Source organism: Giraffa tippelskirchi, chromosome 13 (genome assembly GCF_054371585.1).
Source record: "Giraffa tippelskirchi isolate mGirTip1 chromosome 13, T2T-mGirTip1v1.2.pri, whole genome shotgun sequence".
NCBI classification, from domain to species: domain Eukaryota; kingdom Metazoa; phylum Chordata; class Mammalia; order Artiodactyla; family Giraffidae; genus Giraffa; species Giraffa tippelskirchi.
This window is the reverse complement of record NC_137287.1, coordinates 95125400-95151272: the sequence shown is the minus strand read 5'-3', so window position 1 is coordinate 95151272 and position 25873 is coordinate 95125400. Positions and strand designations below refer to the sequence as shown.

The window sequence follows — 25873 nt, the reverse complement described above, 5'->3', positions numbered from 1 at the left end:
TCCCAGAATGACTTGCTTGCTGTCCTCTCTCTCATCTTTTCCTGCCTTCTCCTCAATAAGTAAGTCTTTTTTTTTAATCTCTGTAATTGGAGCCCATCCCTCGTTCTGCACCTCTTTTCAGCTTTTATCAGTCTCTGTGTTTAAGAAAAGTTCAGCTTCTCCCTAAGCTACTCCCTTTCTTCCTCCCTGAGGGAAGCTCCCTGAGGGCTGGGTGTCTGCAGTCCTCACCACCTTCAACCCCCCTCAACAGGCATTGTATGAAATCAGCCCTGACATGAGCTATGAAGGACTTTTACACTTCTACTCTCCCTCCAGCGTTTTGCTTTATTCATTTGTTTGGGTGAGAGCGGGAAATGCGGGCATAAACACATTAAAGTCGGGGCTTTCATATCAGTTCCGCAGGGACGCTTCCTTCTGTTCAGCCCTGAGTTACTAATACTATCATCACCAGAGTCAGTAACACTCTCCTGAATGCAAAATCCAGTCACTCAGGTGTCACTGAATTGGAGGATTCGTCAGGGACAGGGCAGCATGGACAGGCCTCTGCTGTCTGGCAGACCTGGGTTCACGTTCTGCTTTGCTACTTGGTTACCTGTGTACCCTTGTCAATTTCCTTAGTTTCTCTAAGCCTCTGGTTTCTTATTTATTAAATGGGATTGCATTGAAAATGTCTCCCTCGGAGGATTGTTGTGACGCTTTAAAGTCAACTGATGTGAAACTCTTAGCACAGAGCCTGGTGTCAGGAAAAGGTGGCCAGCCATGCAGACCCACACGCTCCCCTCCTGAGTCAGATCATGTATCGTTAGGTGCCTGGTGAGTGGCACAGGGTAAGTTCCAGAGGCTCGGGTGGAGAGAAGTCACTGCACCTTGTCACTTAACATGTGTCATCACAGGATTCCTCAGGATGCTTTGGAGGGTGAGTGGTGTTGGCATCACCAGACCCATTTTTCAGAGGAGAAAACTTAGGCTCAGAGAGGTTAAATGATTTGCCTAAGGTCTGTGTGATTATAAAAATATGTGCTTGTGGTAAGTTAGAATGTGTCTGAGGCTTAAACCTCAGTTTGCTTCTTTTATCATCAGCCTTCTTTCCTGGAACAGCACACTGGAATGAGCACGAGGAGGGAAGACCTTTGGCGTGATAGTGAGAGACCTTGATGCAGAAGAAATAGAGAAGGTGTTCCAGGCAGGGGCATTTTACAAATGGGTGTAGAGGCAGAGAAAAACATGTGAGCTTCCAGGAAAAATGCTTAGGTGTGTTTTGCTGAACAGGAGAGTTAATGTAAGAGTAGTAGAAAAGAAAAAACAGAATTAAGTTGGATATACGCTGGAGGGCCTTGAATGCCAGACTAAAGAACTTGAGCTGCGAGAGGCTCTGGGGAGCCACTGAAGGTCTCAGAAGAGGGGATGACCTGATCTCATCAAGGAGATGAGAGGTCTCCAAATCGTGACTCACAAGGAATGGTTGGAGAAACTGATGCTTAATCTGAAGAAGAAGAGACTTGTTGGGAAGGAAGGTTTTTTTTGCCAGATTTGGGGGAGCATGTGATCTTTGTTGGGTGAAGAGGGGATAGGTGGGTTCATGTGGAATCAGTGACGGATGGAAGAGAAGCAGTGAAAATCAATGGGCAGAAACTCAAGGGAGATAGACTCATTAGGAGGAACTTTTAGAGAGACAGACTTAGAGAAAGAACTTATGGTTGCAGGGGTAAGGACAAGGGGAAGGGATAGTTTGGGAGTTTGGGATGGACATGTACACATTGCTGTATTTTAAATAGATAACCAACAAAGACCCACTGTAAGCACAGGGAAATTTGCTCAATGTTATGTGGCAGCCTGGATGGGAGGGGAGAATGGATACATGTATATGTATGACTGAGTCCCTTTGCTGTTCACCTGAAACTATCACAACATCATCAATCAGCTATACCACAATACAAAATAAAAAGTTTTTTTTAAAAAAAGGAGGAACTTTCTAGTCTTCTCAATGCACTTTATTTATTTACTTTTTTTTAATAAATTTATTTATTTTAGTTGGGGGCTAATTACTTTACAATATTGTAGTAGTTTTTGCCATACACTGACATGAATCAGTGGGTTTACATGTGTTCCCCATCCTGAACCCCCTTCCCACCTCCCTCCCCATCCCATCCCTCTGGGTCATCCCATTGTCCCAGCCCTGAGCATTTGTCTCATGCATCGAACATGGAATGGTGTTCTGTTTCACATATGATAATATACATGTTTCAATGCTATTCTCCCAGAATGTCCCACCCTCACCTTCTCCCTCAGAGTCCATAAGACTGTTCTATGCATCTGTGTCTCTTATTCTGTCTCGCATATAGGGTTATCATTACCATCTTTCAAATTCCATATATATGCATTAATGTACTGTATTGGTGGTTTTCTTTCTGGCTTACTTCACTCTGTATAATGGGCTCCAGTTTCATCCATCTCAATAGAACCGATTCAGATGTATTATTTTTAATGGCTGAGTAATATTCCATTGTGTATATGTACCACAGCTTCCTTATCCATTCGTCTGCTGATGGACATCTAGGTTGATTCCATGTCCTGGCTATTGTAAACAGTGCTGTGATGAACATTGGGGTACCCGCGTCTCTTTCAATTCTGGTTTCCTCGGTGTGTATGCCCAGCAGTGGGATTGCTGGGTCATATGGTAGTTCTATTCCCAGTTTTTTAAGGAATCTCCACACTGTTCTCCATAGTAGCTGTACTAGTTTGCATTCCCACCAACAGTGGAAGAGGGTTCCCTTTTCTCCACACCCTCTCCAGCATTTATTGCTTGTAGACTTTTGGATAGCAGCCATTCTGACTGGTGTGAAATGGTACCTCATTGTGGTTTTGATTTGCATTTCTCTAATAATGAGTGATGTTGAGCATCTTTTCATGTGTTTGTTAGCCATCTGTATGTCTTCTTTGGAGAAATGTCTGTTTAGTTTTTTGGCCCATTTTTTGATTGGGTCGTTTATTTTTCTGGAATTCAGCTGCAGGAGTTGCTTGTATATTTTTGAGATTAATTGTTTGTCTGTAACAGAAAGAGAAATTAAGGAAACAATACCATTCACCATTGCAACAAAAAGAATAAAATACTTAGGAACACATCTACCTAAGGAAACAAAAGACTTATATATAGAAAACTATAAAACACTGATGAAAGAAATCAAAGAGGACACAAACAGATGGAGAAATATACCGTGTTCATGGATTGGAAGAAGTAATATAGTGAAAATGAGTATACTACCCAAAGCAATCTATAGATTCAATGCGATCCCTATCAAGCTACCAATGGTATTTTTCACAGAACTAGAACAAATCATTTCACAATTTGTATGGAAATATAAGAAACCTCGAATAGCCAAAGCAATCTTGAGAAAGAAGAATGGAACTGGAGGAATCAACCTGCCTGACTTCAGGCTCTACTACAAAGCCACAGTCATCAAGACAGTATGGTACTGGCACAAAGATAGAAATATAGATCAATGGAACAAAATAGAAAGCCCAGAGATAAACCCATGCACCTATGGACACCTTATCTTCGACAAAGGAGGCAAGAATATACAATGGAGAAAAGACAATCTCTTTAACAAGTGGTGCTGGGAAAACTGGTCAACCACTTGTAAAAGAATGAAACTAGAACACTTCCTAACACCATACACAAAAATCAACTCAAAATGGATTGAAGATCTAAACGTAAGACCAGAAACTATAAAACTCCTAGAGGAAAACATGGGGAAAATACTCTCCGACATAAATCACAGCAGGATCCTCCATGACCCACCTCCCAGAATATTGGAAATAAAAGCAAAAATAAACAAATGGGACCTAATTAAAATTAAAAGCTTTTGCACAACAAAGAAAACTATAAGCAAGGTGAAAAGACAGCCTTCAGAAGGGGAGAAAATAATAGCAAACAAAGCAACAGACAAACAATTAGTCTCTTTTTTTTAAATCCATATTTGCATGTTCCATTCTAACTGGAGTCTGAGGTGCAAAGGGCGTGGCCAAGCAGGAATTTCATCCTGTGTGTAGCTGGGTGACTCCACCTGTGAATTGAAAATCATTTAGTTAAAATTGTGACAGCATGCAAATTACGGCCCGCCTGCGGGCTGGGGCTGCGGCTGCAGCCATGGTGCAATCCTTCAGCTGCTAACAGAGAGTCGACTCAGGGTGAGGACACAAGGCCCTGCTGCTGGGCAGTTAGAAGCTGCCGGGAGCCCAGCGAGCAAGTGGCAGGCATGGGAGGAGGCAACCCGGCACCACTCTATCTATAGGGAGTGTCATGTCTACGACTTCAGGATTTGAAACCTCATGACAGTGCTGACAGGTGTCTGGGTAGGCTGGCGAGAAAACTGAGGATCAGAGAAGGAAAAGGACTCTGCCAAACCACACAGTGGGAAAGCCCCAGAGCCCGGCTTTCAGTCAGGGTTTCTGAATCCAGCGTGGACATCTTTCTGCCACACCACCTTGGGGTCAAGAGTGATCAGCTACAGATCCTTCCAAGGGGAGGCCACGGGGTCAGTGGGCAGGCACCGTTGTCCACACTGTGGGTCCCATCGCAAAATCTATGACACTTGGGAGTTCTTTAAGGGCAATGAGAATACCGATAACGTCAGCAGTAAGGGGCTACGCTGAGCGGCGCCAGAGGCGGTGCTGAGCACTTAAGTTCATGCTCTCCTTTGACCCTCCCTGAGCTTCTAGCTCAGCTTTACTGATGAGGAAACAGGGACTCTGAGAGGAGGGCTATGTCAGAGCCAGAGTTTGGACCCAGATCTGTGTGATCTCAGAGTTCAAGGGCAGAGCTGCCTGCCTGTCATCTGACAGGTTTCCCTGCCAGGTCACTGAAAGAGATGCCAAGGGTCCAATTCTTGGTTCTCAGGCCAACAACAACAGCAGTAATAAGCAACCCCCCCTCCATTTCTTTATCCCTTTCTTGAGGGCATGCACAACCCTTTATACCCACTCATTCCCTCGGATTCACACAGCTCTTGGGTTTCTGGCAGGACTGACTCAGCATAGTGAGACCCTTGCCCAGAGTCTCAGCCAATCCCATAGCAGGGGCCAGGAACCACGCCACACACCCAGCTGCTGATCAGGGTCCAGATCACTTTGCTGTCACCTCTCTATGCTCTGCTCCCTTGCGGGTCATCTGCCAGAGCCAACAGTGGCCACAATCCATGGGGCCATGGATGCAGAGCGGCCAGAGGCCTGGGAAAGGCTGACCTACCACCTCACTTAGGCAGCCCACCTCCAAGTTAAGAGACAGACTCTGGAGTCGCTCACATAGGGATGGGAATTTCTCCCTCCTGTAAGAAAGCAGAAGTAATGGTACCTATGCCATAGGACTGATCTGAAGACAAGAAAAGGTGATATATGTGAAGTGTTTAGCCAGTGCCTAACAAGGTTAGGTTCTACATTGATGGGAAATATTATTTCCATCTTTACTTCAATTGATTGATCCACTCATTCAAAAATATGTGTGCTCCTGCCATGTGACAAGGCCATGTTCGGTTCTGAGAAGACGTGAGTAATACATATCCTGGACCTTTTGCGAGTGATTGATGGGGATGGACGTAACCAGATTGCCCCAGTGCAGGGAGACACATATGGTAAGAGAGGTCCTAAAATGTACCAAGTGCTGTGGGAGCCCAGATGACAGAGAGATGATGTGGATTTCCTTTTTCCCATCTGCCTTATTCAGTCTCATCTTTCTCAGGGTCCAGAGTTCCCATCTTCTCCCTAAAGACCTAATTGTGTCATGGTGCTTCCTTCCCACTCCAAGTCCGGCGGAGGCCTTGAGAAGTTTCCTCTCTGTTACAAACCCTTGGAGCATTATCATTATTTTTTAAAACTCCCTTGTCTATCACAGGAAAGCTTGGAACTTGTATATAACCACCATTGGATCTTTAAAAATATATATATCCCCTTAAAACGACAAACAAGCAAACAAAAAAATGTAGAATGAGAATCTCCCCTCCTCTTACTTTTTTAAAACTGGTGTAGAAGCTGGGCTCAGAGAAGGTCCATGACTTGCCCTCCAGTTTTACAGACAGCGTGTGGCGGAACCAGAATGAAGTCGTGTCACAGTATAGCTTCACTGGCTGTCCCCACTGCCTCACTGAAAAGAATAATCCTCCCTACCCCAATCCCAGGAGACCCAGGTTCAATCCCAGAGTTGGGAAGATCCCCTGGAGAAGGGAATGGCAGCCCACTCCGGTATTCTTGCCTGGAGAATTCCATGGACAGAGGAGCCTAGCAGGCTACAGTTCAAGGGATGGCAAAGAGTTGGACACAACTGAATGACTAACACTGCCCCCCACCCCACATCTGGAATTAAACTGACGTCCAATTCCAGATGACAACTGGATTTAATCCATATGGTACACATCCATGCACTTTCCACTCACGTCACTTCATTTGGTTATTCCCCCACTTCTTGAGTTGAGAAGACTGGGCATGCCTCCCCTCAAGTCACAGACAAGGCTTCCAAGTCTTCAAGGTCCAGTGATGGCCCAGGACCCAGTCAACATTGGAACTGAGTGCTTCGAACCCCAAATCACATGCTATTTCTGGCACACGGCAACCTGTACAGTGAACTGTGATGAGTGTCTCACTCCCCTCGTGCAAGTGGAGACCACCGGCGTGTGCGGACGGTGAGAAAGCATTAGGCAATTTTCTGCTCTAGGTTCTGCAGAGACATTTCTTTGACCCCAGGGGACTCCTCGGCATCAGCTCTGGACAAGCTACTTCAAGAAAAGCATTACATCATTTCCTGAACCCTGTGATCCAGGAAGTAGTTCATCTTGAAAAAAATAATAAAATCAAAACTCTGCGTTTTTTTTTCTTATCTCCCCTCTTCTTCCCAAACTGGTCTTGCACAAGCAGGTATGACCTTCCATTGGGTGACAAGTATGTCGTAAGTGAAACGTTTACAGGCAGTACAGGAATGACCTGGTGCCTCACCTACCTCATTAGAATTCTAATTGGGGTGTGTAGGAGAGGCTTCTATAAATGGTAAGGCGATCCCAGCAAGGCAGTCAGTCTCCCCACACCATCCGTGCCATTCCCAGACGAGCCAGAGAGGAGGCAGAGGAAAGCGAAACATGTCTGGTGAGTGCATGGCATCTTCTCTGCCAGTCCCCGCTGGACTCCCATGCTTCTCTTGGGCCGACTGAGAGGCCAGAGTGCCCAGCTCATGACAGCTGCCTTCGGGGCTCTGAAAGCTAGAGCCTGTTTTTTTTTAAGGTTCTCTTCAGAGGCAACTCTCTCCATGTCTGCCTAGTCCCTCTAGTGTGGTCTCAGGCTTAGAGCATGTTTGGGATGAAGTCCTGAGTGAAGAGCCGATTCTTCAATGCAGCCAGAGGCATATCCCCTTAGATAGACGGACAAGCTTTGCCCTTTCAAGCCAGTTGGCACCTGCTTGCCATGTTTCTCAGAGTCATTTTACCAGCTGTCAGTAATGTAGGCAAGAAAAGCACATCTCAGAGCTACAAGGGAGGGAGGGAGCGACAGCATGTAAGTCTATTTAACAGAAACCATCAGCGGTGCTGGAACACTCCTGAGTAAACTACACATCCGGAAGCACTGGCAGGCTCTTTGAAAGTGACTTGACGTGTGAAACCACCAGGAGCAGAAGGAGCAAGTATGCTGAGGACAGTTCCTAAGAGTGGCACCAGGGAAGGGAGTGAAAAAGCACTGCTGGGGAACATGGGTTCTCTGACTCTGTGGTCACTTTGAGGACTGGGCTCTGCTTAGACAGCGCCCCTGCTAAGCAGCAGGCTAATTATTGCCTGTCGTGAGTGCTCAGCCTAGTGGGTTGGCAGCGACGCCAAACCCAAACAAGGCATGAGTCAAACCAGTAAAATATTGTGAATGGAGATTAAGGCTGCAGGAAGGTTTGCCCAAGAAATCGCTGAGCACGATGCAAAAGGGGACTGCTGGTTACTTCAGAGGTCACAACGACCAGGACAGGGTGGCTGCAAAAATGGACTCTTCCCTTATCCTGGACTTCTTCCCATGAACGTGCAACAGTGCTGGACTGTTAAGAGGGGAACCTTGGATTCTGTAGACTTTAGCGAGAGGGGATAGGCCATCTCCCTCCCTACCTCCCTCTTGCCAGAGGATGAGTTGGCCTTTACCTGGGTCCCACAGAAAGTTGGTAGCAGGGCCCAGACTAGGTTTCAGTTAGCACCTTTTCTGCCACCAGTTCCAAGCTCATCTATGACCGCGGGTGAAATCTGTGGCACAGAAAGCAATACTGAACCTGGTTTCTCATTTGAACTCTGTTACCAACTGCTAGTGCTGAGTCTCCAGCTCCCGATTCAAGATGAAGAGCTTGAAATGAGGGGACTTCCAGGTTCCTTCCAGTACTGACTGCTCTCTTGCATGAAAGGAAACAGGGGGCAGAGGGTGATGGGCTTTAGCGGGGCTCAGCCCTGGGTCGTGTGCACCCACAGCAGACTGCCCACAGAGAGCCCTGCAGGCATCTCCAGGGCCCAGTGTGTCCATGCCTGTGACTCCTGGGGACACTGCACTCTTAAGACTCAACTTCCGGGTCCGCCAGCTGCCCGAAGGTCACAGAGGAATGTGGACAATGCTCAATCCACAGAAGATCAATTTTTTAAAAAGAGAGACAAGGAAACATCTTCATTCCCTTGAAGCTGTCATACCTGTGGTTCCTGGCCCGTCCCAGTCATGCAGCCAGGCAGGGCTCGGTGATGAATTCCTGAGTTCCTGAATGAATGAGTTTGCTTACTGGACACCCAGAGAAGGAGCCACAAGGTGCAGCGGGAGCATAGAGATCGAGAGGTGCGGTCTTTCCATATGGTGGGTTCGCAGTGGACTGTCATTAGGTTGCGTTACACATCCAAGCACTTGCCAGGGGGCCAAGAGGAGAAAGGGATTAACCCTGGTGGCGGTTTCGGGTAGGGGAGACCCTAGGCCCTAGGTGGCACCTGGTGCGGACGATGAGTTGGACTTGGTCAGAAGTAGTTCTGTAGGGTGAGGAGTGTTCTAGGAGGAGGCAACAGGAAAAGAAACATGGGTGGTTGGGTGCGTGTGACCCAGGAGACTAACAGGGTTGCAGCGTGCTGGTGCAAGAGGGCTGTTTCCGGCTCCCAGGTTAAGGATCTTGTTGGAATCTGTGGGGTGTGATTATTCTGCCTCCCAGTGGAGACGGCAGCCTGGGCTGGGAGGGATGACATGGTGGAGAAAGGCCTGGCAGCCTTTTACACAAAGTGGTTGGCACCCTCTGCCTTCCATAGACCAAGGCCAGAGCCCCACGTTGGAGAGAAAAGCAGGCTGTGGACACAGACGCTGGGCCCAGTGTGAAGGGGTTCCCCATCCTCGAGGCCATGCAGAGGCCCTGAGGCAGAGTCCTCAAAGGTCAAACATGGATGCAGACCTCTGCCTGTGGGAGCCTGGCACTTCCGTGTAGAGGACAGGCGCCCTGTTCCACTAGGCCGGTGAGTGTCCCCACCAGCAGCTTAGCTGGGCAAAGTGCTGGCTTCAGGACTCACCCTCTCTGGCTTCAGGCCCCAACCTACAAAGGATCCGTGCCATTCTGGGCTGTGGGTCTGCACGGAACTCCTTTCCTGGGAGCTGAGACGCTGGCAGCTCCTTCTCCATTTCCAGGCCCCCACGCCTGCGTCCCTGCTGCTCTGCTTTCCTCAGATAACTTCCCAGCTCAGCCTCCACCCCGCTGGGCTGTGCTCCACAGATGGGGCAATCATTCTTGTCCCCAGGGCCCGCATGCCTGCCTGGGTGTGAGCTGAAGGGAGGAAACGCTTTCCCCATTGCATGGGAGTCGAGGGAATGAGGCCCCTCATCTTGGTAGGGGCTGAGAGGGGCTCAGAAGGATCTGCAGTCCTCCGTCTCAGCCTGTTTTCCTCCTTTGTAAATAGGAGATAGTGGTTGCCCCCCTGCCTCTCGCCCAGAGTGGCCACGTGACTTGGGGGAGAGAATTCATGAAAAGTAGCTTTGACTGTGTAGTGTAAACAGACACTGTGTAGGCTTAAGGTAGTGGTTCTCAACTCTAGCTCTGGTTCCATATTAGAATCACCAGTAGAGTTTAAGGAACCAGTGCTGTCCCAGTGGTGGGGCTCAGGCTAATAGGAACTCTCCAGGTGCTCCTTGTGAGCGGCAAGGGTCTAAGAAATTCTAAACTCGCTCAGAAAGTGTAGGGGGCCAAGGAGTCCTTCCTTTCTCTCTCATGCTAACCGTGTAATGCCGAGGCAAGGAGGAGGCTGTGGGTGTCCCCCTCTCCCTGGCAGCTTCCTGGACTCGTGCCCATTGCCACCACCACCACTTAGGCTAGATGCAGGGTGCAGCCTGGAGTGGCACATGGTCAGGCTGCACCGACTTCAGTGTGAGCTTGGGCCAGTCTCTGCCTGAGCGTGTGATGTTTGGCAAGGGATGACACTTGACTGGACTTTCAAATCTCTCATCTGTGAAATGGGAATGACAATATCAGAGGGGTTTGTAACTGGGAAAGGACATATGCAAGCAAAACACTCAGCACCTTGTCTGCCCATCCGAGGTCCTCCATGGCAGCCCAGAAAAAGCTCAAACCCTTCTCTCTCCTCTGTTGCTGGTGCCATTGTGTGTGGGATCCTAAGATATCTGTATCACTGACAGGAGCCCAGGTGCCAGTGATGGGTGCATGTGGGGTCCCAACCAACACCCTACAAGGGAGGATATTTGGTTTCACTGTTCCCTAGGCTGAGACCTTGCTCAAGGCTGCTTGAACCACCAGTTCATGGCTCATTCAATTTTGTCCTGGGACCCTTGCCAGCCCCTTGCTCAGTGCCACCCAGGGAACCCCTATTTCCCCACACCTGAGCATCAAGAGATTGTACCACCCATGCTGCACAGGGATTGAAAATGTCTGAATGCAGAGGAAAGATGAAGGGGAGCAGCACAAGCTAGAGAGAGAGAAAGAAGAGGTGGTGAGGGCTGGAGCGAGGGAGGAGGCCAGGAGCTGGAGACGTCCTGATGCCCAGAGGAAGGGAGGCATGTTGCAAATAACAGCCTCCCAGTGACCAGAATCTAAGACCTGGTTTCTGGCCCTTGATCTGACTTTCAACTACCGGTGACCTCAGGAGACCTTCCAGGACCTCAGTTGTTTTACCTGCCACATGGGAATATTGCATCATATTGCTGCTTTTCAAGCTGCCATTAGCAAGCTGTAAAATCAGTTTAGTGGATTGTGACCAGCTAATTATTTTTAAAATGAAGTAGAAAATATCATTGTGCATTGTGCATAGTAAGGGTTAATACTGTTTTGTGAAACTTCACATCAATTATAAACCCACGTGTGTAAGCAATGTCTTTCTTAATGCAGTCTCTAACAAAAACCTTAACGGCATTTGGCTAGATGATTTTTAATATATCTGTCCTGTGAGTCACCTTTCGCAGTCTAGAATCTGTTCTGTGCTTCTCTTTTCACTCCTGCTGAAAGTGGACCACAGAAAAAGGGGGAGGGCATTACACTATCAGTTACATGCAATTAGGTTTGGCTGTAACCGACAGTGAATCCCAAATAACAATGGCTAAGAGAAATGAACTAGACAGAAGTTTACTGGATGTAGGCAGTTCTGGTGGGTGGGGCAGCTGCATAATCCTGAGGGGCCTGGGCTCTTGCAGGTCCCCACTCTGTCATCCCAAAGGCATGTGTGGTCTAGACCGAGTCCACATCACACCCAGACCTAGGGCAGCAGGTGGAAGAAGATGGAAATAAGCAGGCTAACTAAGGGCCTTTGCCAACTATTTTGAAAAAGAGGCTTCCTCAGAATTGAAAACAGGTATTCAAACAAATGCTTGCAAAGGAACATTCATAGCAGCACTATTTGTGAGAGTCAAAGGTAGAAACAACCCAAATATCCATCAACTGGTGAATGGAAAACAATATACAGTATATCAACATAGTGGAATATTATTCAGCCATAAAGAAGTAATGAACTACTGATAACATGCTACCACATGGATGAACCTTAAAAATATAATGCTAAGTGAAAAACCAGACTCAGAGACTATGTATGTATGACTCCATTGATATGAAATGACCAGAGCAGACAAATCTATGGAAACAGAAATTAGATTAGTGGTTGCTGGGGGCTAGAGTAGGGGAGGTGGGAAGTGATTGCTAGTGGATGGGGGATTTATCTTGGGGATGAAGAAAAAGTTCTGAAACTAGATAGTGGTGATGGTTGCACAACATTGTGAATGTACTAAATGCCACCGAATCGTATGCTTTAAGTGGTTAAGATGGTGAATTTCACCTCACTTTTTATGAAAGAGGTTTCCTAGGAATTAATACATATAACTTGCACCTATAAGTCATTGGCCAAAACTCATTCACATGACCCCCAGCTGAAGGGGAGCCTGGCCATTAACATGAGGGATTTTATTACCAAGAAAGAAGGAGTGAGTGTATACTGGGATAGACACTTAGCAGTCACTATTACATCAGTGGCACTGATATTCTCAGGATAAAGAAAGTGAGGAAACTACCCCTGGTCTGCTGGTGGAGTTAAGTGGTAAGTCAAAGAGACAGCATGGGATTGTGAGACGGGCCCTGGATGATAATCCAGAGACATCCCACCGTGGGCAAATCACTTCCTGGGCCTCCAAGTCCTCACAGCCAGAATAATAGTCGGGGGAGATGATCAGTCTCCAAGACGTTACTCTCTTCTGATGTTTCTGAGAGTCTGTGTTGATGAGTCAATTGTAGGGATGAAGCCACTCTCCTTTCATCCCTGCCCTTCATCCAAGCAGGCACAAAGAACAGCTCTGAAGCTCATAAACATCCATGATGTTGTAAACTCGGGAATAAACTTGGATGGTTGTGCACCTCCCCTATTCCCTGCCTTGTTGTTCACCCACCAAGGCATGTCTGACTCTTTGCGACCCCATGGACTGCAGCATGTCAAGCCTCCCTGTCCCTCACCATCTCCCGGAGTTTGCCCAAGTTCATGTCCATTGAATTGGTGATGTCGTCCAACCAACTCGTCCTCTGTCAACCTCTCAGACTCTGCCTTCAATCTTTCCCAGCATCAGGATCTTTTCAATGAGTTGGCTCTTTGCATTCAGTTCAGTTCAGTCACTCAGTCATGTCCGACTCTTTGCGGCCCCATGAACCGCAGCATGTCAGGCCTCCCTGTCCATCACCAACTCCCTGAGTCCTCCCAAACCCATGTCCATTGAGTCGGTGATGCCATCCAGCCATCTCATCCTCTGTCGTCCCCTTCTCCTCCTGCCCCCAATCTTTCCCAGAATCAGGGTCTTATCAAATGAGTCAGCTCTTCACATCAGGTGGCCAAAGTATTGGAGTTTCAGCTTCAAGATCAGTCCTACCAATGAACACCCAGGACTGATCTCCTTTAGGATGGACAGGTTGGATCTCCTTGCAGTCCAAGGGGCTCCCAAGAATCTTCTCCAACACCACAGTTCAAAAGCATCAATTCTTCGGCCAGAGTATTGGAGCTTCAACTTCCGCATCGGTCCTCCCAATGAGTATTCAGGGATGATTTCTCTAAAATTGATTTCTCTGAAACCAGGATTGACTGGTCTCATCTCCTTGATTTCCAAGGGACTCTTGAGAGTCTTCTCCAGCACCACAGTTCAAAAGCATCATTTCTTCAGCACTCAGCCTTCTTATAGTCCATCTCTCACGTCTATACATGACTACTGGAAAGGTTATAGCCTTGACTATATGGACTTTTGTCAGCAAAGTGATGTCTTTGCTTTTTCATGCACTGTCTAGATTTGTTATAGCTTTCCTGCCAAGAAACAATCATCTTTTAATTTCATGGCTGCAGTCACCATCCACAGTGATTTTAGAGCCCAAGAAAAGGAAATCTGTCACTATTTCCACCTTTCTTCCTTCTTTTTGCCATGAAATGATGGGACCAGATGCCACGATCTTAGTTTTTTCTTTAATATTGAGTTTTAAGCCAGCTTTCTCACTCTCCTCTTTCACCCTCATTAGAGGCTCTTTAGTTCCTCTTCACTTTCTGCCATTAAGATGATATCATCTGCATATCTGAGGTTATCCTTCCGCCCTTTCTTTTCTAGAACAAACTCAGGCTGAGATTAGTGCTACATGAAGGGATGGCAAGTGGGAGAACAAAGGCCCCTGGATAATTCACAAACAGGATCATCAGATCCCTGATTTGGACTGGCAAGCCGATCCTAGGGTTCAGAAGTGGGGTGACAACTGAAGGCAGCCAGCCAAAGGAGAAGGGTTTCAGGAACCACTTGGGAGCTCTGTGAGCAGGCTCTCAACATGCCCATCCCACTTGGGGGTTCAGGGATGCTCCCCTTCTACTCATGTCTCATGTAGAATGCCTTTGGGACACATTGGCCTTCCAGTGACTCATTCTCTCCTCTGCATCAGGATACAAATGCCAGAAGGGAGGACAATGTGTAGTGAGGTTCCTCACCACCTGGGTGTATTCTGGACTGAAGGACCTGCCAGGGTTCCCTTCCCAGGTGGAGAACAGGAGACCATGGCAACAGGGAGGGTAAGACCTGTCAGTCACTAGGTACATGACCTCAAGTAAGATATTTATCTCCTTTAGTTAAGGAGTTTGAGATAGACATGTGCACTCTGCTCTATTTAAATTGGATAACCAACAAGGTCTTATTGTATAACACAGGGAACTCTGCTCAGTGTTATGTGGCAGCCTGGATGGGAGGGGAGTTTGGGGGAGAATGGATACTTGTAAATGTATGGTAGAGTCCCTTTGCTGTCCACCTGAAACTATCACAACATTGTTAATTGGCTATACTCCAATATAAAATTTAAAAAATTTTTAAAGATATTTATCTCTCTAAGTGTTAGTTTCCAGTTTTTTTTTTCAGTTGAAGTATAGTTGATTTACAATGTTGTGTTAGTTTCAGATGTACAATAAAATAATTAAGTTATACATAAATATATATTCTCTTTCATATTCTTTTCCATTATAGGTTATTACAAGATATTGATATAGTTCCCTGTGCTCTACCTGGGACCTTGTTGCTTATCTCTTTTATATATAGCAGTGTGTATTTGCTAATCCCAAGCTCCTAGTTTATCCCCCTCCCACCCAGTTTCTAATTTCTGTAAAGATTTCATCAATGGTGTGTGTAAGTTGCTCTGTGTACTGTTAAGAGCAGTTGACACACAGGACACTAGTGACAAATGTGAGTCCTGTTTTTCCTCACCCTGCAGCTCAGAGAAGCCTTGCACATCCCACAAGCACTCCAGGGAGAAGCAAGACTCTTGCATCCAGTGCTCACTGTGGGAGAGGCAGAGATGATCTTCTCTGTCAGCCCAGGACCCCACCTAGTATGTGCAAAGTGCCCTTTGTCTCCTGTCAGTGTCTCTGCAGTCAAGGCACCCTGGAGCTCAGTCTTTTCTTCATCATTTTCCCTACAGACAAGCCACTGGGTTCTGGGATGAAAGAGACACACCTCTACTTTTTTTTTTAATAACTAGAATTGTTTTATTTTTTCAGGACTTAGGCAAACCTGTGTGAACCAACCATGTGTACTTTTGTGTGTTGATTCCCTCTTTTTCTTGCAAATCTCTTTTTAAAAATTGAAGTGTAGCTGATTTACAATATTATATTAATTTCACATGTATAACATGGGGTTTCAATTTTTATAGATTACATTCCATTTAAAGTTGATATAAAATATTGGCTATATTTCCTGTGCTGTACAATCTATCCTTATATTCATTTTATACTTAATAGTTTGTAACTCTTATCCCCTACTGCTATCTTGCCCTCTCTTCCCGCTGGTAACCACTAGTTTGTTCTCTGTATCTATAAGTCTGTTCTGCTTTATTGTATTTATTCATTTCATTTTTTTAGATTTCACATGTAGGTGATAATATATAGTATTTGGCTTCCCGGGTAGTGCAGTGATAAAAAGCTCGCCTGCCAATGCAGCAGATGCAAGAGAAGTGGGTTTGATCCCTGGGTTGGGAAGATCCCCTGGAGTAGGAAATGGCAACATGTTCCAATATTCTTGCCTGGAAAATTCCATGGACAGAGGAGCCTGGCGGGCTATAGTCCATGGGGTCACAAAGAGTCACACACCACTGAGTGACAGCACACGCGCACGCACACACACACGAACACATACACACACAGCATTTGTCTTCCACTGTCTGACTTATTTCATAAGACCCTCCAGATCCATCCATGTTGTTGCAAATGGCAAAATTTCATTCTTTTTTATGGTTGAGTAGTATTTTATTGTGCATATATACCACATCTTCTTTCCTTATCTGTTAATGGACACTTAGATTGCTTCCATATCTTGCTATAGTAAATAATGCTGCTATGAACATTGTATCTTTTTGAATTGGCATTTTTGTATTCTTTGGATAGATACCCAGGAGTGGAATTGTTGGATCATATGATAGTCCTATTTTTAGTTTTTTAAGGACCCTCAATACTGTTTTCCATAGTGGCTGTACCAATTTACATTCCCTCCAACAGTGTACAAGGATTCCCTTTTCTCCACACCCTTGTCAACAATTTGTTATTTGTGGAGATGCCTCTGCTCTTGACACAGCTCTAGCAAACAGTGCTTAAGCCTTGGCAGAAACCAGCTACAGATGGGAATCCCTGCTGCCCCCCATTCCTTAACCTGTGCTATCAGAGGGCTGTCCAGGGACATACTTTCTGTTCTCGAAGAGCCCATGGTCAAGAATAGTGAACTTCTCCTAGGAAGAAGACACACATCCTTTTGGATTTGGGAATGGGGAGGAATCTCTGGGGAGACTTGTGTGACCTCAGACCACTGTACCTAAGAGCTCTTCCTTTTTCTAAAGCGAGACAGTGAGTAAATCTCTATCAAATCCCATGCACAGAAGACAGTAAGTGCAGTTGGTAAGACGCAGGGGTTTAGAAGGTGGGGACATTGCCCTAGAGGGTCCTAACTTTCAGCAAGCCAGGTCTGTGAAGGTCATATAGAGCTTGATGCTTGCCAGAGACCACCCAAGATCTGAGCTCTCACCGTTCAACATTTATGTGCAGCAATGTTCATCTCCCTCTGTCCCACCTTTCTCTCTGTGCCTTTCTCTTCAATCAGTAGATACTTGTTGGCTGCATGAATGTTTTAGTTTCCATGAGTTTAAGAAAAAAAGTTTTTTAATTTATTCTTTCAATAGTTATTTGCTCAATGCATAAATAAATGAGTGGACATGTGAATGAATGACTCTTTACTACACTGAGCAGGTGGCACAATCACCTTCGAAGCCTGTTTCAGCAGTAACCTTGGTTCATCACCCCAGATTCTGCATCCCACTCGAGTCGATGATGAGCCTGTGCCCATCCCTGGAGCTGCTTGGGGGGATCCCCAGCCCCAGGTCTGCCCTGGAGACATGCTCTCTGTGTCTCCCCTTTCTTTTCCAGACAAGACCTCTGCTCTAGCCAAAAATACACCTGCTCTTCTGGGCCTTCGGTCTCTCTGCCTGTTGTCTGAAATGCGCTTGACAAAATTCTCTCTTCCTTCAAGGCCCAGCATTTTCAATGAATTTTTTTCTGATTCCTATAACTGAAAGTGATTCTTGCCTGCATCTCTTAGACATCTTTTTGGGTGGGGGAAGGAGATTGGATTTCCCTCATCATTCATTCTGACATGTTGTCTTATGCACTGCTGAAGCTCTTTGAGAGTTAAAACTAATTTTCATACATTTTCACACCCCAACATGTGCCTTACATAGTGTCCTACAAATAACAGGTAATCTCTCTATGTTTATTAAATGAATACCCCATATACACTTTTCCTTATAGACTAAATTTGGAGCCCTAGTCATGAAGGTCATTGCATGACATTAGTTTTATGTTTATTTGTTCATTTAGCCCCTCATTTGTTTATCTGACTGTCCTAATCTAGCCAAGCAATGTGCCAGGCATTAGAATATAAAGATAAAGAAGGCACATTCTAATGAACAGAGGCAGACATATATAAATAAGAGTTGTGTCGTCACACTCCCATCATAGCTGTGACCACATCGTAAAGATAGAGACCAGTTTCTTTTGCAGAAGATTGGGTGTTGTAATGTCTCGAACATAACTCAAAGGAATTAAATATCTCAAAAGTTTTAAAAAGGTTGAACTCCTCATATCCCATGGAATCTCTCATAACCCTTCTCAGCTTAGCTCCCTCACCTACACAGTCATCTGAGAAGTTGGGGTAGATTTTGTGCTGTTTGTCCTCAGGGTCTCATCCAGGGATCTCATGGTCTAAGACCATTCTTGCCAGTGAGCTTTTGAAAGGCCCTCCAGGCCAGTGGTTTCCCAGTGTCCAGGCCTTGAGATGCTTCCCAGAATCACACAATCCTTCTCAGCATCGGGGGCACAGGCCAACATCAAGGTGTTGCACATATAAAATATAGATGACACGGGTAATCATTTATAGGTATTGGCGTGAGAGAAGGCACTTGGTGTCTGGGAAGACACAGAGGGAAAAGCAAGGAAGCCAAACCAGGGTGGTAGATTCAAGAGAAGTAGCCTCCTCCCAGTCCTATGTGCACCCCTATCCACAACGGAAGGAGAATAATATGGACAGAATTGCTTACTCAGTTTCCTTGCTGGTTGGGGGAAGCTACTTCCTTGAGGGCTGAGTGACAGTCAGCCAGATGGAAGGGGAGGGGAGGTAGTCTGTGCAAAGTGTCAGCCACCTGAAAAGGCAGGTGGGAATAGGTTGTGAAGTGCTTGCCATCTTGCATTTTAATGTGATTTTTCCAAGAAGATTCTTCCCCAGCAAGCCCTGTCCAAAAGCTATCTCTTCGGTAACTTACATCTTTTCCCATATGCCACCATCCCTTTTCTCCCAGTCTCTCAAGTCCTCTTTTCTGTCTCACGGCTTTAGGACTCCAGAGTGTCAACTGGCAGACAGCCTCCAACAGGCAGGCACATCACACAGACAGGTTCTACAGCCAGGATCTCATCGTACGGAGAGGCCAAAGCTTCCATGTGTCATTGACCTTATACCAAGGTCTCAGCTCTGGAGGAAGTGTGACATTCACAGCTTTCACAGGTACCTGCTCACTGCTCCCTGCCCCTCTCCCATGTACACACCTTGAGGAGAACTTGGGGCTGTGTATCCAAGGGGTGGTGGTGGTGGTGGCCTCAGGCTCTAACCCAGATCTACCATTGACTTGGTAGAGTCATGTTTCACCTATCTCTGAGGGTCACAGTCTTAACCTCAACAGGGATTTGGACCACGTGATCTCCAGTTGCTTCCAGTGCTGTAACATGCTGCTTCATTGTATAACGTCTCCCAAAGAATCCCTGCAGTTATACTGGGATCTGGTTTCTCCACAGTCAGCCAACACTACTAGGTTTCCATTGTCCTATGTCTTCTTTTCAGGGCCTTACCCCTCAGAGTCGGCCAAGACAAAGGCTGTGTTTCCACTCTCCAATGGGACAAGTAGCAGCGGCTGGGGTGCACAACTTGTGTCCGACAGGAACAATGTTCTGAACATCTCCATCCTTAGTCCTGCAAATGCCCCCATTGGAAGGTACACACTAAATATGCAGATCTCCTCCCAGGGCAGAGACTCCATGCTGAAACTTGGGACATTCATACTGCTCTTCAACCCCTGGTTGCAAGGTAGGCATCCAACCACCCACACTCCCAGCCATCAGCTAAGGGATGCCCATTGAAAAGAGATAGAGGGAATGATTTTCATGGGCTCAGGTTTGATTAGGGGAAGTTTGTGGAATAGGGAAAGAGCACAGAAGCTAAAAGTCAGAAGCCAGGGGTTTTAGTCCAGCTCTGCCTCTGAACCCACTATGTGAGTTTGGAAGTCTCTCTACCCTCCTGAGCCTCAAATTCCTCACCATTAGATGCACAGCTTGCTATTTCTGGGGCTATTGCAAGGATCTCATGAGTTTTTGAAAACAGTATAGTATGATGTAATGACTACAGCACCGTTCTGCAGCATGGAGATAACTTGTGCCTGAAGAAGCAAATGTTTCATTCCCAGAGGTCTCATTTTCAGATTCTTAGGTGATCTCAGCTTCTCTTTCAAGTTTGTAGTTCTCATGATATGACATGGAAACATTTTAGCCCAAGGCTTCACTCCTCAGTAGAGTTGGGGGAAGGGTTGAAAGTGTGGCTTGCTCCAGCCACCATGTGGGCACTCAGGACTGAGACAAGGACGAGTCTCTATAGTTCTCTGTAAGATTCTATCCCCTACTATCTGTTTTTTTCATGTCAAACAGCTGATGATGTCTTTATGAGTAACCATGCTGAGAGAGAGGAATATGTTCAGGAAGATGCTGGCGTCATCTTTGTGGGAAGCACAAATCGAATTGGCATGATTGGCTGGAACTACGGACAGGTAAAAGGATCATAGAGGCTGGCAGTAATGTCCCTATTCTACCCAAAGAAGCTCTGAGGCAGACCCCACAGATAGGTGGCAGTTCCCAAATCTGTCCATTTGCCTGCCTCTTATTTATTCATCCATTCAGAAGACATTCATTGATGACCTACTATGTGCCAGGGGCCAAGGTACACCTATGGATACAGGAGATGGATAAGACAGATTTCATGTCTTTGAAGAGGTCACACTTTCATGGGCAAAACAGACACATAACTAAATTGATGCAACAACGTGTTATTGGTACCATGGTACATGAATGAAGATAAGGCCCAGTAGAGGCTTGCACAGCAGTATAGTTTCTGTTATTCATTCCATGTCATAATGTGATGAAATTTCCTTGGTTTGAGCATTCGACTTTCCAAGGGTCCTACAGTACTGTGACATCTGCGTCCACAGAATTCCCGAGTTTGCTCAGCTAGCCACATCCAGGGATTCCCTCCATATTTTCTTCTTTCCAGCAGACAAATGAAGCATTACAATCAAGAACCTTAGGTGGGGTGCCTTGGATGTCCAGCAGAGGGTGAACAGGTGCACATTCTGCCATCTCCAGACCCCTTTCTGTAGTCAACCAGGGCGCATCTGCCATGTATTTTATCTTCAGTATAATGCCGTATATTTTATATGTTGAGTTTTATATGTTGTGTTCTGTGTTAAATTTCATAGAAAAGAAGAAAAAGGGGTGGGGTGGGTAAGGGCATAGGGTGCACTGAGGGGTGGAAGGGAAGATATTTTTGATGGGGTGATCTGGGAGAGCCTTGCTTAGAAAGGAACTTAGGATCAGAAACTTAATGGAGGCAAGGGAGCTGGATAGATATCTTGGGGAAAAGCATTGGGGGAAGAAGGAACAGCATATATGAAGACTCTAAGGCAAGAAAGAGCTTGGCCTTCTCCATTTGAGAAGCAATGACAAAAAGAAGTCTTATTTTGTGAAAATGGCTTCAAATTCCAATTTTAGTGAGACACTTTATAGTCAGTTCCCCAAAGTCTAAGTGATATGCTCAAGATCAATGTCAGAACTAGATGGAAACTTTGAGATGTTCTCAGCCTGATCTCTTGTTATACAGATGGCGAAATTGAGGCCCAGACAGGTCAAGTGACTACTCTCAAGTTCATAACAGTGAGAGAGTCTCATTAAACTTGAGGGGCCTCAGCACAGGGTCTTGCGTACAGCAAGAGGTCTGGATGAGTTTTCAGGGTTAAAGGCCAGGGTGGTTGGTTGTTCCTCAGAGTTTCTCAGTTCTGGGGGCCATTGGGGGGGAAGGATATGGGCAGTGCCCATGACTCTTACCAGCATAGCCTCCATGCCCTCAATTAGCCGATACTACTTGTAATTTCTTTCATCATAACATATGGCCCCATTTTGAACAGTTTGAAGAAAGCATTCTGAACATTTGCCTGTCAGTCCTGGATAACAGTCTGAATTTTCGCCGTGACCCTGCTACGGATGTGGCCCACAGAAATGACCCCAGATATATTGGCCGGGTGCTGAGTGCAATGGTGAGTGATGAGAAAACCATAATAACTAGTTGTTCCCCTATATCAAGCTCAGCTATGGGTTAGGCACAGCCACTCATCTTGTTGGCTGATGTCTCACAAAATAAAGTTGGTGGTTATTATATCCCCATTTTGTACACACAGGGCGTGACACGCCTCTAAATTAAAGGACTTGCCTGAGACACATGGGATTGAGTGGCAGAAGCAGAACCAGACCCAGGCTGCCAGCTCCCAAGCCCTTCCCACTGTATTGTGAGGCCTTCCTCAGATGACAAGGACTTGATCTGTGGGGGTCCACCAGGGCTGGGAGGACACAAACCTGAGGTGTTGCTCCATCCCTGGAGCTCCTGGGGAAGGGGCTACGCTCCTTTGCTCCGACTCATCCCTTCCTCAGTACAGAGGGCTTGAGTGCCAGTGGGGAGGGCAGAGGCTTCTAGATGGGGAAACTGACGCCAGGGGGCTGAAGGGAATCACTCACAACCTAGCCTTCGAGTGAGTCTGCCCAGAATAAGGCCTCCAACTGCCTGCCTGGGGCCACCTTCACTCACCAACTCCCTCCACGTGAGAAACCTACCCCACCTATCCAAACACACACATTAGCTGGGTACGTACACAGGCTGAATGCTGGAAGAGTGCTCTATACTCAGTAGGTAGAAAACCTCTCCATCAGAAAAATGTCCAAACAAGGGAAAACCTGCTCAAAAGTTATAAATCAGAAAGCTGAAAGTCAGAGAGTTCTTGAAGTTTAACCCTCTGAAACTAAACAATTACTCAGAAGTGTCAACTTTTGTGTGTGTGTAATTAATGGACTAGGCATTTCCAGTCTCTTTTGAGCTGGAGAATATCCAAGCTAATGAGCTAGTTACATGGTTAAGTGAATGACCTCCTGACTACATGATAGATATTGGGGGTCATCAGACAGGGCTTCTTAACTTGAACCTGGCAGGACAAGTGTGGGGAGGCCCAGAGAACGTGGAGGCACTGAGAAGACAGTGGGAACCAGGGTGGCAGGAAGAGTCCAGAGAGGGAATGGACCCAGGCTGAACCTTGAAAACCAAGTGGTCCTGGAAGGGTGGGATTAAAGCCCAGGCCAAAGTCTAGGAAAGCTGGTGTTTGGGCAACTTAGGAAGTTGAGCCTCCTCAGCTCAGGAGAGGGTGGGGGAGGCAGCTGACTCCAGTGGCTGCTGACTCACTCCAGCCCTCTGGCAAAACACTTGATCTCAGAGCCAGGCTCCTCAGCTGCACCTCCCTGCTCTCTCTCTAGCCCTCCTGGTTGGGCTGGACCACGAGCTAATTATGGCCTGTGTGCGGCTTTGAAACACTCGGCTTTCAGTCAGAGATGAGCCTGTGCTTACCACACTGGAGGCTGGAGCACCTGTGACTCAAGAGATGGAGATGGGCTGTGAAATATTCCATCTTGAAGGAGCCCCGTGGCCCTGATCCTGCAATTCCAGCCCGGCCGTCCTGGAGGGGGCGCAGAGCTCACCCAGCACACAGAAGGGCCGTGAAGGCTGGGGCAGCTGGTTGTGGGCAAGGATCCTTCCATTTCCAGACTGCTGGTTCTCACAGGCCTTGCCTTGTGGCCCTGACAGAGAGAGGGAACAGTTCTCACTGTGAGGTTGGGGTAAACGCTAATCAGTTTCATAAACTCTGAAGACCTAGCTGCTGGAAGTCAACTGAGGGCATACTTGCCTCTTACATTCCCTGTGTTGGAAGGTGAGCTTGAATAAATCAGCTTGTCAGCAATCACCCAGCTGAAGGGCAGCCAGATTGGGCTCGTGACTCAGGTTTCTCCTTCTTTCTCTTTTAACTTTTTTTTTTTTTTAATTTGGCTACATTGAGTCTTAGTTGTGGCACACAGTTGCAGATCTTTCGTTGCAGTGCACAGATTCTCTAGTTGTGGTGCCTGGGCCCAGTGCAGCTCACAGGCTTAGTTGATCTGTGACACATGGGATCTTAGTTCCCTGACCAAGGATTGAACCCACATCTCCTGCATTTCAAGGCAGATTATAACCACTGGGAAACCAGGGAAGTCCCTCTTTTAAATTTTTATTATAGAAAAGTTCAGACATTCACAAAAGTAGAGGAAAAAGTAAAATGAAATTCTCTGTGCCTGTCACCGGCTTCATCAATTACCTACTCAAGGCCAGTCTTGTTTCATCTGTGTCCCCTTCTCCATGGATTATGTGATAAATTCCAGACATTGCATCATTTTGTCCCTAAATATTTCAATATGAGTCTCTAAAAGACTCAGACGAAGAGACTCGGGTCTCTTGATTCCTAGTCTAGTGCTCTTTTCACGTGACTTATTCAAGAATCAAGGGCTTCCCAGGTGGCACAGTGGTAAAGAATCTGCTTGCCAGTGCAGGAGAAGCAGGAGACATGGGTTTGATCCCTGGGTCAGGAAGATACCCTGGAGAAGGGAATGACAACCCACTCCAGTCTTCTTGCCTGGAAAATCCCATGGACAGAGGAGCTTGGCATGGAATTGCAAAGAGTCAGATGTGATTGAGCATGCACAAAAACACCCATATGCAAGAATCATGTGCTAAGCTGAGTGAATGAATGAATGGATGGATGAAAAGCAAAAGTCCACCTTTATTCTTTCCAAGAGTAAGTTAGTTGTTAAAGTTTTAAAGTGATCTTTTTAGAAGACCAGGACACCAAAAGAGAGCTTCAAACTATGGATCCCCAAGTCAGGCAGCAGCAGCCCACTAGTTCTGGTCAGGAATTGACTGTGGGCTGGTTTTCTACCCCTGCTTCATCACTGACAAGCCATGGAGCCTTGATTTTCTCTGTAAGCTGGGAATGACATGTGAGTTAGGGGCAAACACGGCCTGTTAAGGAAAGCACTTTCAAATCCATAAACTTCTTGATACCCATTATCACAATTATTGTCCAAATCACCCAGCAAGACACAGAGACTTGAGGGACTCTCCCTGGTTTCCTTCTTTAACTCCTTACCTTGCCCCCTGAACTCTGCCTATCACTCTCTGTGCTGATTCCTTTGGGGTTTATTCCTGCCCAGATCAATGGCAATGATGACAATGGTGTGATTTCTGGGAACTGGAGCGGTAACTACACTGGTGGCCGGGATCCTAGGAACTGGAATGGCAGCGTAGATATCCTCAAGGAGTGGCAAAGATCTGGCTTCAGGTCTGTCCGATATGGCCAGTGCTGGGTCTTTGCTGGAACCCTCAACACAGGTATTCTGGATGAGGTGTGCCTTTGCTGGATGGATGGGCAGCAGTGGGGTGCCCCCAGGCACTGTCTCCACTGCACCTCGAGTCCTGAGACTGCCCTTGACTTGCAGTGTTGCGATGTTTGGGGATTCCCTCCCGAGTGATCACCAACTTCAACTCAGCTCATGACACAGACCGAAACCTCAGCGTGGATGTCTACTATGACCCCTTGGGACGGCCTGTGGACAAAGGCAGTGATAGCGTGTGGTGAGTGCTGATCCTTTCTGGGCACCAAATCCAAGCAGCTTCTCCCTAGCTCTCCCCAGCTCCTGGGACCAGCTCCAAACAGGAGTCAGGAGGCAAGTACCATGTCAACACATGGTTTAGAATGGAAATGCTATCATATCTTGGCCTTTTGGCTAAGATCAAGTGTAGAATGGAAATGCTGAAGCCAGCAAGACCCAAAACAACTCTTCGCAGAGTTCTGCAAATGCTGATGGTCCACTTTATCTTGCTACCAGTGAAAAATATGATTCCTGGACTCTGTGAAACTGCCCTGAATTTGTAGGCACCCCTAGACCCTATGATATTTTAGAAGAGAAACATTGAAACAATTGATTTTCTAGTAAGAAGAATAAATGTATGTCATTTTGGGCAACCCATATGACTTAGCAGGCTTTCTTAAAGAAAAGCGACATATTTTCTCATATATATATATATATATATACTTTCTTTGTATCTTGATTGATAAAATAAAATGTTAGCTTATTCTGGATTTCAACTGAAAATA

The 25873-nt window shown here is 46.4% G+C and overlaps 1 protein-coding gene across 1 annotated transcript in view; it reads left to right on the top strand.

Moving 5' to 3' along the window:
- The first annotated feature begins 18894 nt into the window (after positions 1–18894).
- TGM3 (transglutaminase 3) overlaps positions 18895–25873 on the top strand; it is a 30448-nt gene continuing 23469 nt past the window's right edge. The window contains exons 1-6 of the mRNA XM_081560945.1: positions 18895–19056; positions 19390–19632; positions 20247–20365; positions 21776–21904; positions 24930–25107; positions 25215–25350. Of these exons, the coding sequence (XP_081417071.1) occupies positions 19554–19632; positions 20247–20365; positions 21776–21904; positions 24930–25107; positions 25215–25350 (641 nt within the window). The 5' untranslated portion in view covers positions 18895–19056; positions 19390–19553. The remainder of the gene's footprint in view (positions 19057–19389; positions 19633–20246; positions 20366–21775; positions 21905–24929; positions 25108–25214; positions 25351–25873) is intronic.